Genomic DNA, 18,571 nt, shown 5'->3' with positions numbered 1-18,571 from the left:
ATTCAACTCTCCATCTCAGACGAAGCGGGAGGAGACGATCAGGGGCAGCAGCAGGAGGATGCCACTTGAGTGAAGACAACTTGGCACTGACGTGCCCTTTTGCAAACCTCCAGGCTATGAAGAGCCTTTCATCTCCTGGGACTTACTCTTCCCACCTGCTCTCATCCAGAAGGCCTTCACTCATCAAACCTTGACGCTCCCTTCTCCTTCTCCCAAGTCTAATGTATGCAAGGAAGCGGGAAGGGACAGTGAGAAAACATAAGGGGACTGCCAGGATCTGGAAAGAGAAGAAGTCGGTAAGTGAAGCCTTTGCTAGATGCTGGTACCGGAGCAGGCAGGAGGAGGGAGCTTCAGGAAATTCTCCAGCCTCCTCAACCAGAGCCAGGAGCCCCTGGGAGGCAGCTGTCAGTGGCATTCCCCACCACCCCCCTTCCTGCCTGCACGGCTGCTCCACGGTGGAGGGGGGGGAGTGGAAAAACGAAAAGGCTAGAGGTGCATTCGAGACAGCACCTTCCCAAACTCTGCCCTAGAGAGAAAACTGGAGGGAGGTTGATATGGGAATTCACGAATACTTTTTCTTCCAGTAAGCCTCAGAGTAAAGAAACAAAAAGAAAGGGTCCAACTCAGAGTTCTTCCTTTCACATATGTCATAAGTCTCCTCTCTTTATACCTGCTGGAAGCTCTCTGCCTGGATGAGAGAAAGGCAAGGCAGACGGTACGTGGGGTCTAAGCTGCAGACCCAAGAGGAGAATTTTGGCTCTAAGCAAGGCTTCAGTTCTTGCCTGCTGTAAATGAGCATCCCAGTGTTCCCCATGTAATTTATTTTGGGAGCACGGACTATATGATGGGCCTTAAATATGCAAAAATATATATGGTGTTAGGTCCCAAAACTTTTTAATAGTTATTTGCTTTTAAATATTACTCCCATAAAGTGCATCAGCGAGGAGCACCTTAGCCCAAGTCACGAGGCACTGTCTGAAAAGAACAAAACGCGTTAAAATCCACTTGGCTTAGGACCTGGGGGTTTCAGTGGTCAAAAGCAGCTCTGCAATGTAAAATACTAGGCAAAATTATCCGAAGTCCTAGGCGTGGGGGATGGACTGGGCAAAAAAACAAAACAAAACAAAAGAGCAGGCAGGCATGTTAACCCCCAGCGAGCTGTTGCCAAGTAAAGCAACTCTCAATTATAGCTCCGACGACAGCGAGACAGCTAAACTCAAGTAGTGAAATCAAGGCCTTGCTGAAGTCAGTGGGAGTTTTATAGTTGACTTCAGTGAGGTCAGGATTTCATCCAGAGGAACCAAGCAAAAAACAAAAAAGTCACTGTTTGGGCTGCCCGAGCCTCCGCAGCCAGCCAAGTATGAACACGAGGTGTCCGCAGGAGAAACAGGTCAAGGAAAGCGCGATGGGGAAAGGGGTCGTCTGTTATCACACCACCTCATCCAGCTGGAAATGGCAGACAAGCTCTCATCAGCAACATGAGCTTGTGTGAGGGTGGTGGAGGGGGAAGAATCCCCATCTCCGTAGTCTTGAAAATGTAGTTTAAATATCCTTAAAGTATTTTGTTTGTGTAAGTTTAAAATATGTGGATTCGAACTGAAACTGAAACATCCAATTCATGTTTATAACTGTATTTTTGGCAGTAAGTAATCAAGGCTGTAGCCACAGGAAGAATGCTTCCTTGGATCATAATTATTGATGATGTATTAATGAAACACATTTTTCAAAGTAAAGGGGAATAATAATCTATTTCTTGTACCTACTGTTCACAACAATCTGCTGTAGGATATTCTTGAGACCCAGTGGATTTCAACTTGCAGATGTCAGGATGCAAGATTCACCAGTTTTGCACTTAAAAGTTGTAATGATTTTAAGGGGCACAGCTTGTACTGCGAGTTCTGTCCTTTTGGTATAAAACTTACATTACCTGAATGTATCTTTACAAAATATACTGCTAAAAGCATGTGGATTGTATATTTTTAATATATTCCCCCAGACGAATATAAGACCTATTTTCTAATAATGCATCCTCGCTGCCGAACTGCTATGTGGTCTGCCAGCAGACAGTCTGGCAGCAAAATGGTCTCACCCACAGCAGCTTGTTTTTAAATTAAATTTTTTTTTGAAATATTTGCTAGTTAGTACTATCTATCTCCTTCATCAGGCAGACAGAGCTTTAGTGGCAATTTACCTCAATTTTCACCTCCAGGAGTTTTAAAACATTGAAAGTGCGATTCTTTGGGTGGGGGTCTTTTTGAATCAGTTTTTCCCCTGCTGAAAATCAGCACAGCTTCACTAATTCACTTGGGTTCCAGTAATCTGGATCAGCTGAAATTCAGACCTTTATGTCCCAACGTATCCTACTGCATTGCTGGAGAGCAGAGCTCCTCGGCAAGTCACCAGGAGCTGTGCCTGTGTAATGGAAGTCCCTAGATCTCTTTTCCCATTTCAGTGCTATTTTTTTTATATCACCATTAAAAACCTAATGAATCTCTCTCCTTGATCCCAAAACAGAGTCATCCTCTTGAGTAGCTTCTTAGCTCTTTAATACATAAATCAAGCATCACTCGCTCCAATGGGGAAATTACCAGCCTTCCACAAGAAATGCTCGAAAGCACAGCTGTCCCACTAAGCACTGACACAAGGGTCACGTAATCTTGTTCTAAAAAATATTTACCTCTGGGATAAAATAACACGGACATGGTTTCTTACCATACGAAGGGATTCCGTAAGGTTGGCCGGGCTGGGGGTAGGTGGCATAAGCTGTAGCTTGTTGCATCCCCGTTGTAAACTGCGTCTGCCCATACGCAGCCATCGTTTGTGAAGAGGGGGTAGGAAGAATATGTGGGTATGGTCTGCTATTGATTACAAATGACAGAAAATAGGACAGACACTGCATTAGACAGACATGTGTGTACTTATTTTTAGCCTTATTATAATCCTGCCACTTCATTAACACATAATCATAGGCTATGCTACACAACAGAAACTGTAAGACAAAGACAAAACAACAATAAGAAATCAATAATAAAAGAATAAGTAAAATAAGAATTTTCCAAATATTTTTCAAATACATTCTTAGCATTAAAAAAAAATATTTTTTTTCCCTAGAAGCTGCTGTGGTTTAAATTATGACTTAACAGATGGACCCAATTATTATTTTAAATGAGGTTAAAATCTGCCTATTTCAGTTATTATTATTACTACTACTATTATTATTTTTAAAAGATATCATACTTGGAAGGGTAAATCTGTGGTGGGGAGAACTGATGTGTTTGTCTTGGGCTGAAACCACTGCTTCCAATTGCTGCACCAAGGAGAAAAGAAAGCACACAGAAGTGTAAATACACACACCAAAGATAAATATTATTTTTCCTAATAGAATTTCAGAGTATTAACAAGATTTTAATTAAATTCAAATATCATTGATACCTTAGATAGAAAATAATATTTTATCAGGAACTGTACAAGAATGCTTAACGTTAAAATCTTGATTACAAATTTCAAATACTAAATTGCCTCTTTGTACAACTCCTCAGCAATAGTTTATTCTTCGCTCGCACACAGACAACATTTTCAATGCAAACAATCTATTTCCTAATGGAAACATTTCCCTTCATATTTTCAAAGGATTATTGATATCTCAAGTGCAACATTTTATTAACTTTTAGAATTTTTAAGACCTGCATTTTATGAAGGAGCTTTATGCGTGCCTCGATTGAAAACATATGGCCAGCTTCAGAGCACGTGCCTCCTTTTTTAAAAATAATTCCATAATGCAGACGACGTATTACCATGTTACACTTCCTTCTCTTTTCCCCCATCTTATCTCCTTGCTAAAATGCTTTCAGACCTTCAAAACACTCAGTATTGCATAAAGGTGCCACGACCAACGTGCAAATTTTCTTAGCGAAACACTTAAGCCTAGGAGGCTAAACAGCAAGCTTCTCCCCCACTGCTGACACGGAGCTTTACGCCAACCCATCCCGATGGCTTTCGGTATTTTTGGGCGCTGCCGAGAGCGTGGCGGATGTGCCGGCATGCTCTGCTCCGGGCGTTATTTTGGGGAGCCCTTCCCTCCCTGGTTACCGCTTGGGTGCCATTTCTTCTCTAGGTCCCAAGGTGGGTTTTGAAGCCTTTGCCAGGAAGGGGTCAGCGGCAGGTTATGAGACTACTGTAAAATCAGACAGCCGGAGAAACAACAGGCCCTACTGCTAAGTACTTGGAAATAAACAGGCACGGATAATTACCCTTCGCCAGCTACCCCTTTCCTGGCCAACTACAGGGAAAATCCATCATCTTTACACTCCGGGAGCGCTCGCGAAGCGTGGGGGGAAGCAGGGAATCTCTTTCCGTGCCTTCCACACCTGACTGTTTTTCTTTCTGTGGCCTGCGAGGCTGCAGGTACGTCAAATGTTACGGTCCGACCTCCAGTCAGATCACCACAGATGCACGTAGCTACTATTAGAAACACTACCTTTTCTTCTGTCAGAGATTTAAAACACTCTAGAAACCTTTTTTTGGCTTTCGAGTTTGATACTTTCATGCTCAACAGCATGTGCAGAAAATGGAGGCTGTGACAAGACCAGAAATGGGTTGGCTACTTGGAGCCTGACTGGCCGCGAGACGTCAAATTTTGCTACTCTGGAAATATAATCCCACAACATAGTATTAGATCCTTTTTGATTTGATTTGCACCGAAAAACGATGTGCTAGAAATACCGCAGTTAATCCACAGGTATGCAAAACTGTGCCAACATCTTAGGATTTTCTCACAGTGTTTGTCTCCTGTATGTTGGAAGCTAAGACGCGCTTGGCTTCCAGGAAGAAAAAAAGCCTGACAAAAGAATGAATACCTTGATAATAATAAATTACAATAAATGAGGGAGACCTACCCCTCAAATACAACACTAATCACAGAGGCAGGTATGTTTACTCACAGAAAACAGAAGAGTAATTACTCTGGGCCAGAATACTCCCTAGCGAGACGCCCACCGAAGACACCGATGGACATTAATAAGCCTGATGCTGCAATGCTCCTTACTCGGGGAAAACTCCTATTGACTTACACTGTCTGAGTAAGATGAACAGAAATAGGCATAAGCTGCGAAGTGCACAAGGCTTTTTAACAGCTGTGCACAGGTTTAGACCACATGGGATAAGAAAACAGTAAATGAAAAAATGCTGAGCTTAAAACCTTTGTTTATTCCTTACCTGATCCTGAGAAATTGTCTAAAGACCCGTCTGTGGTAGTAGTAGTAGCAATCTCACTGCTGCTCATTGGTTCTGTTTTAACTATAGAAATATAAATAAAATATATTCTATATGCACCTAATATTCTTGCACATGCATGCACACACACTCACTGCAGCCACAAATTCAATAAAACAAAAATCTGCCGAAAATGCTTTAAATCATGGCTATCGATATTTTGCATTTTATGTATTTGTGTGTACAAACAATGCAAAGTACTGGCAGCTATGATTTACACATACATATAAAATGATCAAGAGGGTTATTTCTGTTCCCAAGGAATAAGAGCCACTGTAACAAACCAGAAGTCCCCATGCAACTCTCTGCACCTGTCCTGATTCCTCTTAATCCTGCAGACCCAACAATAAGGGTCCACATTTAGATCAGGTCACACAGACATTTACAGGCTTGAAAGACAGCAATTTGAATAAGACAAAAAAGGAAATAATGTTTAAATGGGTTTCTCTGAGGGCTGTTCAAATTTTTTGTCCATCCAAGTAACTTTTCAGAGGAAAAATGACAATTTCTAATGAAGTAAACCACTTTCCTCATGGTGGATTTCTCCCCTCAAAATGAAAACCACCTTTATACTCAGCAACCCTGAATAAACAAAGGGGACGCAGTCCTCACCAGATAGTTTGACGAATGCTTTTACATTTTATTCCCTCTGCACCCGCGACCCAACACCGCTGTCAGAGAGTGAAAAAGAATGAGAGTAAGAGAGGTTCTCTCCTGGCTCATGCTGCTTCACAATTAATTATTAATTAATGGCTTTTAATAAAGCCTCAAGTAAATAAGCAAATTTCTCTTTCGGTTACTCCAGCGCAATCTCAGTAACAACAGTATTCCGATCCATGGAGCAAGGATGGGGCTGACCTGGCATGGATGCAAACAGGCACAATACCTACTCCCAGGGAATTACCAAATCAGCACGGCAATCTCTCAAATCCATTTTTACATACCTAGCTTTTGGAGTTACAGGACACCAAAAGCAACTGAGGATGACATTTCAGAAAACAATGGAGCTGATCTTACTATCAACATCCCATGGCTTTCGCCCTTGTTGACACACACAGTCGCCGCTTCCCACGCACCAGCGCTGGTGCATACCTGACCTTTCAACGAAGCAGTTCAGTAACACAAGTGAATCCAAGAAAACCAAGGCAAACTGCGCCCCATTTGACATGTAAAGCCTTAGTGTCATCTTGACATAGGTGTGCATGTGTGCATGTATGTTCGTCTACACATATGTGTTCAGGAGTTGCAACCATCACTAGGAGGAACCCTTTTGGTGCCAGGTTTGCAAAGGGTGAGGGAGAGGCACTTTCCCCTTTTGACAAAGGACCCTTCCTTTCCTTGCCAATCCAAATTCTTATTTCCGCATGCCTCACTATTTCCTTCACCTGACCTCATCCAAGGGATTTACATGCAATCTCTCAAGATTTTAGTAATTGCCCACTGTTTTCTTTTGATTCTCACGCAGGATGTTTTGTCTGCACACGCTAACTTGGGAGATCAATACTAGCTCCACACAAAACTCTGCTACATCTGCATTAGCAAGCAGTGCAGCCCAGTAAGAAAAGTTTCACAGAGTGAAATGGTTGGTGCAGAGGGTCCAGTGTTCACAGTTTAGGCATATGGGGGGGGGGTTATTCATGCTAGGTTTAATCTTGTCCCAAGGAGTGAGCAGCCATCAGCAGCTGGAGAACATTAGCTGCACTCCTGCAGGGCACCTTTTTTGAAAGAAGTGAAGTCCAAAAGACTCCACAAGGTTCACTTCAAGAGTGCACTCATGATCTGAACTACAATTCTAATACAAATGTATTTCTTAAAAACACAGCATATAACACATCCAACAGCCATGTCATAACTAAATACTGAAAGTCTAACACACAGATGCCACAAAATACTTGTTGCAAAGTGTCTATCCGAAGTAATTTTCCAGAAACGACCAGATTTTTACACCAAGTTCTACACAGTTTGTTAATCTAGATACCAAGAGTTATAGCATCTGCATTATCTTCTGCTTTTTCCTAGAAGTTTATCACAGCTACATTTTACAGTCAGACTAATACTTCCCTCATAGATTACTCCAGCTTTCCCAAAACTTTGCAAGTCTTCTGAACCTAATTTCCATAATGCAATTATACTTTTGGAAATAGCAATGAGCAATGTCTAGAGCTGACAGCTGTGGGGGAGGAAAAGAGAGGAAGATGAGAGAGATCAACCTAACTTGGGGTAAAGGATGGAAGATTTCAGTAAATGCTTTCTCCAAACTCTTCCCCTCTTCTCTACTGGAGAAACAATTCTTCTGTATTCCTTATAAAATAAAGTATCATTGTCTGGACCACTGCAAACTAGCAGCCCAAGGACTACGCTGAGCCACCTCACACAATACTGAGACCTATAGCACCATTCGTTCTAGATAAAGATTTTTAGGATAATTTCTTTCTAAGTGGATGTAAATGCCTCTCTTGCCATTGGTTTAAAAGCCTACTTCACATGCACTGTTTCCCACCTACCTCGTTAAAGATACCATTTTGGGAAAAACCTCATCAAAATGGAATTTCTGTCTCTATGACTCATGAGCAATACTTCAGGGCAACCATGTTTATAACTGAATGCTCTTTACTAAACATACAACTTTTGAAGATACAGGAAAACATATATGAAATATACTGCAGTGCCTTCTTCATGGAAATGAATTCTAGTTGCTGACTGAGGTGCTCACAAATTTTTCATAATAACTGTTCCTTATGTCTCCTTTCTCAGCTGTTGTATTTCCTGAATATATGAAAAAATGGGATAAGAAAATCTGTTCATATTATTCCTGGTCTGGATACCCATCAGTAGGGTGATAATAAATAAGCCCTATCATGCTGTCTTTAGGAACAACCATGACCTTAACAGACCTTGTGCCACAGCTAGTTGGGAATTTAATAAAGATGGATAGGAACTGAAAAGTCCTCCATCCCCCGAGCATTTTAATCAAAATGCCAGAAAATGACTGCATATTTTCTTCTATCTGAGCCTAAAAATATTTCAAGAGGATGAAAGCTTGCTGTACAAAGAAATAAACTGAGAAGAAACAGCCATGGTTTTACCAGTTGGAACTATTCACCATGTAGATTCTCACTACAAAGGAAGTTCTCTCATTTGCCCAAGACAAAAACTGACCTGCAATGAGCATATTTCCCCCCAGAATCATGGGGAGAGAAGGGACTTCCTAAAGTTACAAGTCTGCCACTCTATCACAGTAGCAAGTCACTAATCCATGTCTATCATGAGAGACGTATGGAGCTGTCCAAGGAAGCAAGGCTTCGGAAGGGCACGGATCTGGCCCGGCTGCATGCTCCTTAAGCATGCTTTGGATTTCAGCTCTCCACATTTTCCATGACAATTAACATTTCTGCAACGTGTCCTAAGCTTTCACAGGATGACACTGGGCAATCAGTGGGAATATTGCCACATTTACACAGAATGCGTTGCAAGCTTGCCAGTAACTTCCAGCAGCGTGTTCAGTTGTGGTAGAGACCACAGAAAGCAAAACAGGAGAGTTCCCATTTCTGCTGTTCCTTTACAGAGGTGCAGAATTATCAGACTTGCATTATAGAGACAGACTGATTTAGCAATATTCTACTAAGTTTTAGTGCCAGCAAAATCACTTATGTAATAAACCCGACTATCAACAAGAAGTTCAAGAAGAAATCTAATGTCTTTCTAATTGCTGCAAAAATTCAACAGTTATTTAGAATTATTGACATAGATTTGATTTATATACTAAGGAGCTTAAGAAGCTAAGAGAGACGTTTTTCGTTCTTATTTTTCTTTTCTAGTAATTTATGAGATTCTAAAAAGATTTTAAAAGAAACTGTATAAGAAAACAACACAACAGGATAATAGAACAAAATAGGAGTAGCAGATAATAACACGCATGCTAGCTCTGAGAAAAAAAGCACAAAAATTCTGAGATAGCATAACTGCTGAGCTAACATTATATCGATTGTCAAGATATTTCTTCCTAAGACACTCAGAGATGGCAAGTGCCTTGTGACCTGTTTTGTCAGCCATATTACAAAAGGTGGTTAATAACGACTACATGGCAGTTTCTGAACTCCACCAAGAGAGAGAACTTCAGACCAGAACCCACAAGTTCATGTGGTTCATTGGCCAAGTAACAGCTTTCTGAGTTCACAGCTTGTCACGCAGACTGGCATATATAGCAGTAAAGACTGCTATGAGGAATGAGATGCTAGCTCTTTTAAATACTGATTTAGACACCTAACATTTGGCCATTCCTAACACAAAAGTCATATGAATACATCATAAAGATTGCACCTTCGAGCAAGCAAAAAGTATGTTTTTTAAATATCTTTTTAAAATTACTTTGATTATCTAAAATACATATAAGGTTTGCTTTACTGAACTAGTCTCTGTTACCAGTTATGCCATATACATTCAACCAGAATAGAAATACTGTAAACATGGCTGAGTTGTTAAATCAGTTTTAATTTTGCAGTTTTAAGACTGAATTAATACTATAATGTTATAGTCTGTATTATATGAATAAGTGGGCAAAATGAAATAATTCCTGTCTGACAACTCTCAATGTTCACAGGGCACAAAGAGTCTCTACAAAGTAAGTGAGGCTGTTAGTCTCTTTGTAGACGTACATATAAATACAATCTCTAGCCCTATTTTGTTCTGTCTCAAGGTGACATCTTCAAATAATGTTAGCAGCTAAACACTATGTTGATGCAAATTTTCATGACAGATACTGCCCTGCTATATCCTGATTAAATACTTTATGTATCCATTACTATTTATACACTATTTTCCTTGATACCATCTTATTTCTCTACCCACTAGAAGCACACAGCTCACCTGAAAGCTCAAAGAAAATTGTCATAAACAACAGGACAAAAATTCTACCTTGAATCTCTAAGCTGATGATATTTTCCATTATTTTATTCAAACTCTCAACTGTTTTGTACTGAAAAATCTTGCAATTATAAACAGGTTACTGAAGATTACAGGTTACTTATAAACAGGTTACTCAATTATACTAATTCCTATTCAGAACATGATTCTCTCTTTTTATCACAGACTATCAAATCATCAGCTCCTGACCATGAAGCCCGATAAACTCACTTGCTCTTGCTTCTCAAAGCAGAGGACTCTTCCTGAATCTCATTTGTCTGGAAATTACCAGAAGGTAATTACTACAAGGTAATTTCCAGCCTAAATTTATGTTCAGTTTTCAAAGAAAGTCCCTGCTCAAAGCAGCACATTCTAGTTCAAGCCCAGACGGTTTCCTGCTCTCCCCTCCTCTGATGTGAGAAGGCTTCAAAAGTTCTGCAGTATTCTGGCTGTGGCAAACACCTAGCCTTCACTGCATGCGCAGTTCCCCCACGACCCTCATCTTCCTCTTATGTTACACGTTACAACTGAAGGAGCCTTAATGTCATTGTAACCTGCTCATCTAGCAGTAAAAGCCTTAAATTGACAAAGAAATGGCGTCACTGCTACAGTGCAAAATCAGAAAGAAAATTCGAAACCATCTAGGTGGAGACAAGTTTTGATAGTGTTTGTAGCTGCTAATCCAAGATTTAATCTGGATATTCAACCGAGAAGTAGTGTCATGGGTTAAAATAGTCTCACTCACTGCAGTTAGGAGATGAGAATATCTGAGTCAAACTAATGTTCTTAACCCTTCACACTCACTTGTCAATTTATACCGAGTGATTGTATCTCTCCTGTCCAAACAGAGGCAGCATATATCCAGAAACAATCCTTTTAGAGGCGTTACGGTCTATTTCCCTTTTTTTTGCCTTCTCAAATCCTCGATTGGGAATCTGACCATGGCAACTCCCCTGCACATGTGTAACAGTTTGCACCACGGCCATGTAAAATACCTGCATTCTTTAACCAAAGCCAGATAGAACGACCAGACAGCGTCACAGCCCCAGGCATTAATGAAAAAGAAAGGTTGTCTTCAGCTACCTTCTGGGAACATGGAGGGCTTCAAGCGAACAGAGAGCATCATGGAGAAGTCAAGCCCACTCTGCCTTTCAGGTGTACAAGACTGAGACATGAAGACAGAAGCAGAATGACAAAGGAGGTGAGGCCTTTCATAAATGGGAAATAATATCCTCTACTTTTGGAGAGGGTGTGAACTCCAGGACTGCGAGACTTAAAGCCAAATTCAGCTGGACAAAGAGGGATAGCACCAGCTTGCGTTCCCCTCCACCCAGCAGCAGCAGCAAACTCCCCAGCTTGTCCCATCAAACCAGGTGGCACAGGTACTTCACTCACTGACTAGGGGTCAGATGACACCGCCAGCCCTGACGTGTAACCAAGTTTCATGCTTTTGTACCTACCTGTGATAAGCAAAAACCCCTCAGAGGACTACAAGATGCAAATGCAAGTGCTAAATCATCTGAAGGGTCACAAGCCTCTGAATTTGCTAAGGCTTTCAAATATCACCCTATTGTCTATTAAGGTGTGATCTTAGACTAGATTTAGATGTCCTGCTCCTGTTCCCTGGCATTTCTTCTGGTGCACACAGACAGCAGGGGCTGAATTTCCTTCTCTTCTGTACTGCTGGCCAGGCGTATGATATTCCTACCTTATGCTGTGCAGTCACGTGATTGCACACATGCAGATCGCACATAACAGGCTGGTCCCACTGGAGAGACGCTGCACCTAGCGCGATGTGTTGCAGTTACAGTTTTCGGTGACGTAGTGAATACCTTCACAGGTTCTTGACATCCTGCAGCCTGGCAAAGTCACTGTGCCAGCGGGGCTCTGGGACCCTCAGGCACGCTCAGAGGGTGCTCTCACACCACAAAGCTCCATCCACAGTCCAGCAGAGCATATGCTGCAAAAATGTTTATGAGAAGCTCGCAGAAATAAATATTAAAATAACGGTGCTTCCAAGATGTTCCATTCTTTTTTTTTTTTTTTTAAAGTCCTTTGTCATTTGGAGTATTTTCTTTCCCTCAAATGTCTGTGAGAACCAGTATTGCTATTGACTTTTCACTTAAACGAGGTCCTTTATTTCAGGAAAATGTTATGGGGGAAAACAAAACGGTTAAGCTTTCACAAAGAGATGCACATACATACAGAAAAGACAATAAATACGTAAATATTTATTAGCCAGTCTCCTCCTCAAGACCTTGCAACAGGAGTTGCTGGACTGAGCCAACAGAGGAGTAGACAAGTTATTTCACTGGCCAAAAACCTATGAAAGAGGAATAATAGAGCATTATGCTGCAAGTGCTCAGAACAGACGGAAGGACTCTTAGGGAAGCAGGAGAATAAAAGCACAGATAAGACAAAGAGTCTGGAAGGAAGCCAATGTAATACAGCAAGAAGAAAAAGGTGAAGGGCAGGGAAGAAAAGAAAGTCCAAGTCAGCCCTTCACCTTCACATAAACGGGCAGAGTGATGTCTATCTGGTTTTTATGCTCCAGAAGTGGCGGCAGGTTGAAGACCAGATTTCTAGCCCCTACAGCCCCCCAGGCTGCTTTTGCCAGTCTGGGGCCTGGGACCACTGCAGTCTTTGCCTCTGGCCACACAACTGTCCTCTTGCGCTCTTCTGGGGCTGAGTAAAGAAGTCAGCATCAATAGCTCTTGATACTAACACCCTACTGAAATGCAAAGATTAGATTCACCTTTACTGGGTAAATTATTTCAGAATGTCTAAATATGGAGGTATCCCTGCATCAGTTACAAGTTTCATACCATCAAGCTTATTATCACAAACACAAGTCTAGAAACTTCAGCATACATAATTGGCAGAAACTCCAGAAATGAGCAATTAAAAGATACCAGAACCCAAACATCTCCCAAAGGAGGATCATTTTGTCTGATTGCCATCACCTACCACAACTTTGTACCCCAAAGTACACAAAATTATGAATAACTATTAAAAATTATGAATAACTTACACAAAATTAAAAATTATTCACTGCCAATGTGCAGGCTTGATTGCAATACTGCAAGACTATTTTGAGTGCTACAAAGAATTACAACGAATATTCAACATATCATTTACTTACAGAAATCTACATCATGTGCCATAACAAAGACCAGCTCATACCCTCTCTATGGATTTCAACATCTTACTCCACCATTACTTCAGAAAGTACTGAAAACAATTTTTCTCCATTCTATAATACTGCAACTCAACAGCAGACATGCTACACAGCGCTGCCTTTTGAAACTCTGAAGATGGATTTACATTCACCAGACTTAAAACAGCCTAATGGCCACCCATCAGATAGTCACATAGCGGGGAGCTTTGAATGTCTTTGTGTGGGATCTCATTCTCACATTGCAGCAGGTACTTAAAGAGCGAGAACCCTCTTTTTCCAAAGGAATTTTGATGTCCAACTCCCTTTGAAGCCTCCCTTCCTATGTATCTTTGAAAATCTGATCTTCAATTTGTTATCCATTTTCCCTTCCCACTTGATATGAAAATGCCTTCTTTTCTTCCTTCTGAACACTCAAAAATGAGGACAGAAGCAACTCCATACCCCTAATGTGTATGAAGTGTAGTTGCTTGAAAAACCACGGCTCCTTCTCCCAATCTTCATCTATTCTTTTCTATTCCAGTTGCATAAACATCATCATGATGGGCCACAGGCTTCTGTTTCTCACTCTATGTAATCCATCAGAACTGATTTACATTCTTTAGATAAAAGTAAAGATCACTGTAGGCAGAAACTGGATGCAGTTGTCCGCTATGGAAAACAATTCAAATGTATTGATTACTCACAGCCTTTCCCCTCTAAAGTGTATCTACCAAAGTGGGCAATGTTGTTGGAATAGCCATGAGCTGTCTGATAAAACTTAACGAATGGCAATTTTATTAGCTTCTGTTGTTATTGTTTCTTTAACTCCTTCAGTATCAACCCACCACAGCAATTTGCTGACGAAGGAAGATTAGAGATAAGGCACGACTATGAACATTTTGATCTCTACTTCAATTCTCTTTTAGGCAAGTCATACAGGGCCAAATTTTTAATGGTGTCCAGTGTCTGCTGTTCCCTACAACAGAGGGTATTTTGTGGAAAAACACTTAAAGAGATCACCAAAAACTCAAATACTGCAGTATTTATATCATCAGCACCATCCTGGCATGCCAGAACTGATTTTTCTGAGTGTCTTTAGCCAGACATTTTAGTGTCACCCCTCTGCATTTGATCCTGGGAAATTTCTGACGGATCAAGGTCTATAATTTCCTTGTTACTTCCCCATCACTAGTTTGAAGACCGTGCTGCCTGGCCCAGAGAAGAGGAAGAAAAAAACCAAACACCAGCAAAGTAATTGCTTATTAGCTATGATTTTTTTTAATCAAGATGTTAAGGAAATGCTACTTTTCCCCTCACCACACATACATCCAGAGCTATGAAGACTGTCTCATGATCTGCAACAAACTTAAAAAAATAGTGTTTGTTCTACAGAAATCACTATGCTCTAAAAGAATCCCGTAGAGGAGTTGCTATCTGAGAAAAGAAGTAGTAAATCTGACTTGTTTAAAAATGTTTAGATAGAAGGAAATAAAAAGCAGTCACCCAAAACCCCCTGAATTTCTTCAGCTGCAGTCCTCGGCCAGCACTACCTGGTCAGTTCTGCACTACAGTAATTTTGCTCTATCAAAGTGAAATTAAGCACACAAAGAGTTATTATATCAAAGCTGCACGCAGAGATTAAACTCAGACTCAATCACACAACTAAATCCCCATTCAGTGCTTTGAAAATTTACCACTAAGTGTGAAGCTAAAAATATTAGCTAATAACAGTAAGCTATCTTCCAACCACATCCTCTTGTAGAACAACATCAATAAGAGACAAGTCTGAAAATGTGCCTTAGAGGAATTAATGAACATTTGTTTGAAACGGGGCCATTTCACTTTGGGACAGGTTTTTTTTTTCTTCTTCTTCTGTTTTTTTTTCCTCCCCCTCATCTAGCGAACATATCCTGCACTTCAGGGTATGGAAACTTGCCTAAATCACACCCATAGTCAAATCAAATTTAACATATCTTTACAACATATTTATGACATGCAAATACCTGGAGGTCCTGTTTCTCATTCACATGAAGGTCCCTTATGCCAGAAAAGGAGGGCTCTTTCATGTTAGTGAGAATGAGCGCAGAGTAGATTAGACATTGGTTTCACATATTATACTTAACATGCAAAGCTTCAGCAACCCACATCTCCACTCCATGTGCAACAAGCAAGCAAACCACACTGCAGCATTTTAAGAAAGGTGTTTGGCAAGCCCTTACGACTGCATCCTTACAATCTGCCACTTGTGTCTCAGCAAGATTCTGCTTCAAGAATCTCAGAAAAAATAATTTTACTTCACCTTTCACTAAAAAAAAAAAAAAAACAAGAAACCCTTGCTTCATTCACTCAATTTTTTTCTTAAGCCTGTTTAGCAGCTCAAGGAACCCAAACCAAACATGTTCTCAAGATAAAACAGATTAACAGCAAAAATTCCACCTTCAGATTCTTAGGCATCTGCTTCGCTCACAAATTTTGTCTCTTGGCACACATCTAATTCAGAAATAAATTATTCAATTATGTTTCTTCCACAAACTTTTCCTTATTTGTCACTTAAGAGCAATCAGAGACAGGTATTTTCAGTTTAGAAGGCTTAGACCAGAATCGCCAAGCACAAGCTATTTCTCGGGACACTTTCTGGACAGCAATCTGAAAACGCATGCTGAGTGCCCATGCCTGCGGCACCCACCGCAGCCACCCAAACCTGCGGGGGTCTGTGTGCCAGGGCTTAGCAACCAGTCTGCAGTGCTGAGGAGGGTCATGTCACCTGAGGGAAAATTGCAAACAAAAGAAAACCGTTTGGCTTTGTCTCCGAAGGTTACAGCTTTCTGGGTAGAATCCACCCGAAATGAATAAGCCTGAACTTTAAAATTCTAATGTCAGATAAATAGGTTACCACGATTTAATTTACTTTCTTTGACAAACTCTGACACCTACCTGGAAGTTGGGATATTATTTCCAAAATTATTTGCTACCTGAGGTCAGTGCATGAATAGATACAATATATAGCTAATTTCCTTTCAAAGTAATATTAAGCACCCCATTTTTCAGAGTGTATGCCTGCACCCAACACCTACTTAGAACAAAAAGTCAAGCCAGATGGTGAGTGTCTTTCAGTGTTTCAAGGAACACTCCCTATTTTTGTGCTACTAAAGAACCTTCAAGTTACATAGAAGGTACAAAAGCTGGTAAAGTTTACAGCAAAGGCTTTTGTGAGCAAGAGGAATTTTAATTTGAAAGGGTTGAGCAATTTTATCCTGTACCATTAACCGGTATATACCTGATAATACAATATAAAAATATAATAATGTACTTGGGCATTAAAAAGGAAGACTCATCTGTGGACATGAAATATTCTTCTGATTAAACTACATTAACACATGAAGCACTTCATTCATTCTTTAAAAAGCTACTTTTTTTTTTTCGAATGGTTTAAAATTTGATTGCAGCAACACTTTCACAGCGATAGCAAAAAGTAAATTATACACAACTCTGGCACAAACGCCTGTTAATCTGATAACCCACAAACCCTCCCCACTACAGAGGACTCCAATTAGAATGAATAACAGAGATGTTTGGGGAATTGAGGGGGACGATATCTGTTTGACTGACATATGCCTTTCCTGGAAGAATGCAATGCATGTCCATAATCCTAAACAGTCTGACAGCACTAATATGACCCAGTTCTTAGGGGAAAAAAAGGCATATCTTTGCTATAACAGTTGTTTAGCTATACATTTATACTGAAAAGTATTATTTGAAGATGTCTGATTCTATTTGCTAGTAATGTATTAAAATCTCTGTCCACATAGCTAGCCAAACTTCATACAGGATTTTTCCTACTATTGCCATAGAAATGTTACAGGAAAGAGTATTTTTCACTGCTTATTATATAAACCCTTCTGTGTTTCATTATATGTCCTTACTGGCAAAGCTGTTAGCTTGTTCTGCTGTTAGTATTCTACTGAGAACAAACATAACTTATCAACTGGCTGACTGCTTCTTGAAAAATAGGTATCAGTTTACCCCATTGAATTACTACACCTGTTTGAATTTTGGCCACTCCATCAGAGCAGCAAGCTAGCCTGAGGAAATTTCAACACTCGGTTTTATTAGCCTACTTGACAAAACTTTCATAGCCTTAGGAGCTTGCAAAAAGTGAGAACATAAAGAAATACCGAAATAGTGAAAAAGACGGAAAGATTGCCTTTTGCAGTACGACAATTGTAAACACCTCCTTTTTTCTCATCACTAAACTACCTTTTCGGGGGGTTGGGATTTTTTTTTTTTTTTTAAGCTCTGCACATACTACCTGCTGAGTCCATTCAAACTCCATGAAAGGAACATAAACCTGGAATGAAAGCTATTGCTGAAACTTGGTAATAGTAACTACCAATAAACGTTGAACATCGGTTCTACACACCATATTACATAAACACATAACACCTAAAATAGTAAAACATTTTCTCTATATGGCTTACAGATTGCAAGGACACCAATGCAACAAGGAGAAAAAACAAACTATGAAACACTAAAAAAATGGTGGCTCACCTTCTGTGCCATTGGGTGTCATGGAATTATTACTTATATGAGAGTTATCAAGTTTTGGACCACTGGGGGATTCACTACTACCACTTAGTCGGCTATGTGGGCTGGCTAGATCCTGCATTTCCATAGACCTGAAAACAAGATGCAACTAGTTTTAGTGACATATTCAACATGGATTACAGAGGAGTTACCTATACGAGACACAGCCTGCTATTAATCAACATCCCAAAAACACTTACTAAAAAATGAACAGCTTCTCCCAACTTGATCTTTTCTAGTGCTAAACTCATTTTGTAGCCCCACACACATGACTGACCAGCTGCCGTAATTATTTTTGCAGCTTCTAACAGAAGAAAATTTAGATACAAAGTACTGTACTTTAAACATTCATGTCACCTTGTATGTATTTTTAAGATACATACAAAGACGGAATCACCAATATACGAAGGCATATATTATCTTAACAACAAATTAACACTCTGCTTTTTCAAGATTTACCACTCAGTGGCAATATAATAGGCCTCCAAACCAAATAAAACACTTGAAGCAATTGTGGAAACCTATCTTCTACTGACAGGGAATGAGATATTCCTGATGTATGTGTTTACTCTGGCAAACTACTTAATTGTTCCTCTGTTTCCGTTGAAACAAATGCAGCATTAAAACATTATTATGTCTGCTCACTTGTTTGCTTTG

At 40.2% G+C, this 18,571-nt stretch overlaps 1 protein-coding gene across 7 annotated transcripts in view; it reads right to left on the bottom strand.

The window, feature by feature from the left end:
• Positions 1-18,009, bottom strand: part of EYA1 (EYA transcriptional coactivator and phosphatase 1) — an 83,667-nt gene extending 65,658 nt beyond the window's left edge. For 2 of the 7 annotated variants that reach the window (XM_075141666.1, XM_075141667.1), the window contains exons 1-7: positions 17,879-18,006; positions 16,026-16,094; positions 7,836-7,847; positions 5,215-5,295; positions 3,238-3,307; positions 2,713-2,855; positions 1,062-1,082 (exon numbers count right to left, since the gene is read on the bottom strand). In XM_075141666.1, coding sequence (XP_074997767.1) covers positions 1,062-1,082; positions 2,713-2,855; positions 3,238-3,307; positions 5,215-5,295; positions 7,836-7,847; positions 16,026-16,094; positions 17,879-18,002 — 520 coding nt within the window. In that variant the 5' untranslated portion in view covers positions 18,003-18,006. Of the gene's footprint in view, positions 1-1,061; positions 1,083-2,712; positions 2,859-3,237; positions 3,308-5,214; positions 5,296-7,835; positions 7,848-16,025; positions 16,095-17,878 lie in introns of all 7 variants that reach the window. The other 5 variants (XM_075141665.1, XM_075141668.1, XM_075141670.1 and 2 more) reach the window with 5 other exon arrangements.
• Between the last annotated feature and the right edge of the window lie 562 nt (positions 18,010-18,571).

The sequence above is a fragment of the Calonectris borealis genome, chromosome 2 (genome assembly GCF_964195595.1).
Source record: "Calonectris borealis chromosome 2, bCalBor7.hap1.2, whole genome shotgun sequence".
In the NCBI taxonomy this organism is placed as follows: domain Eukaryota; kingdom Metazoa; phylum Chordata; class Aves; order Procellariiformes; family Procellariidae; genus Calonectris; species Calonectris borealis.
This window is presented reverse-complemented; position numbering and strand designations above follow the sequence as displayed.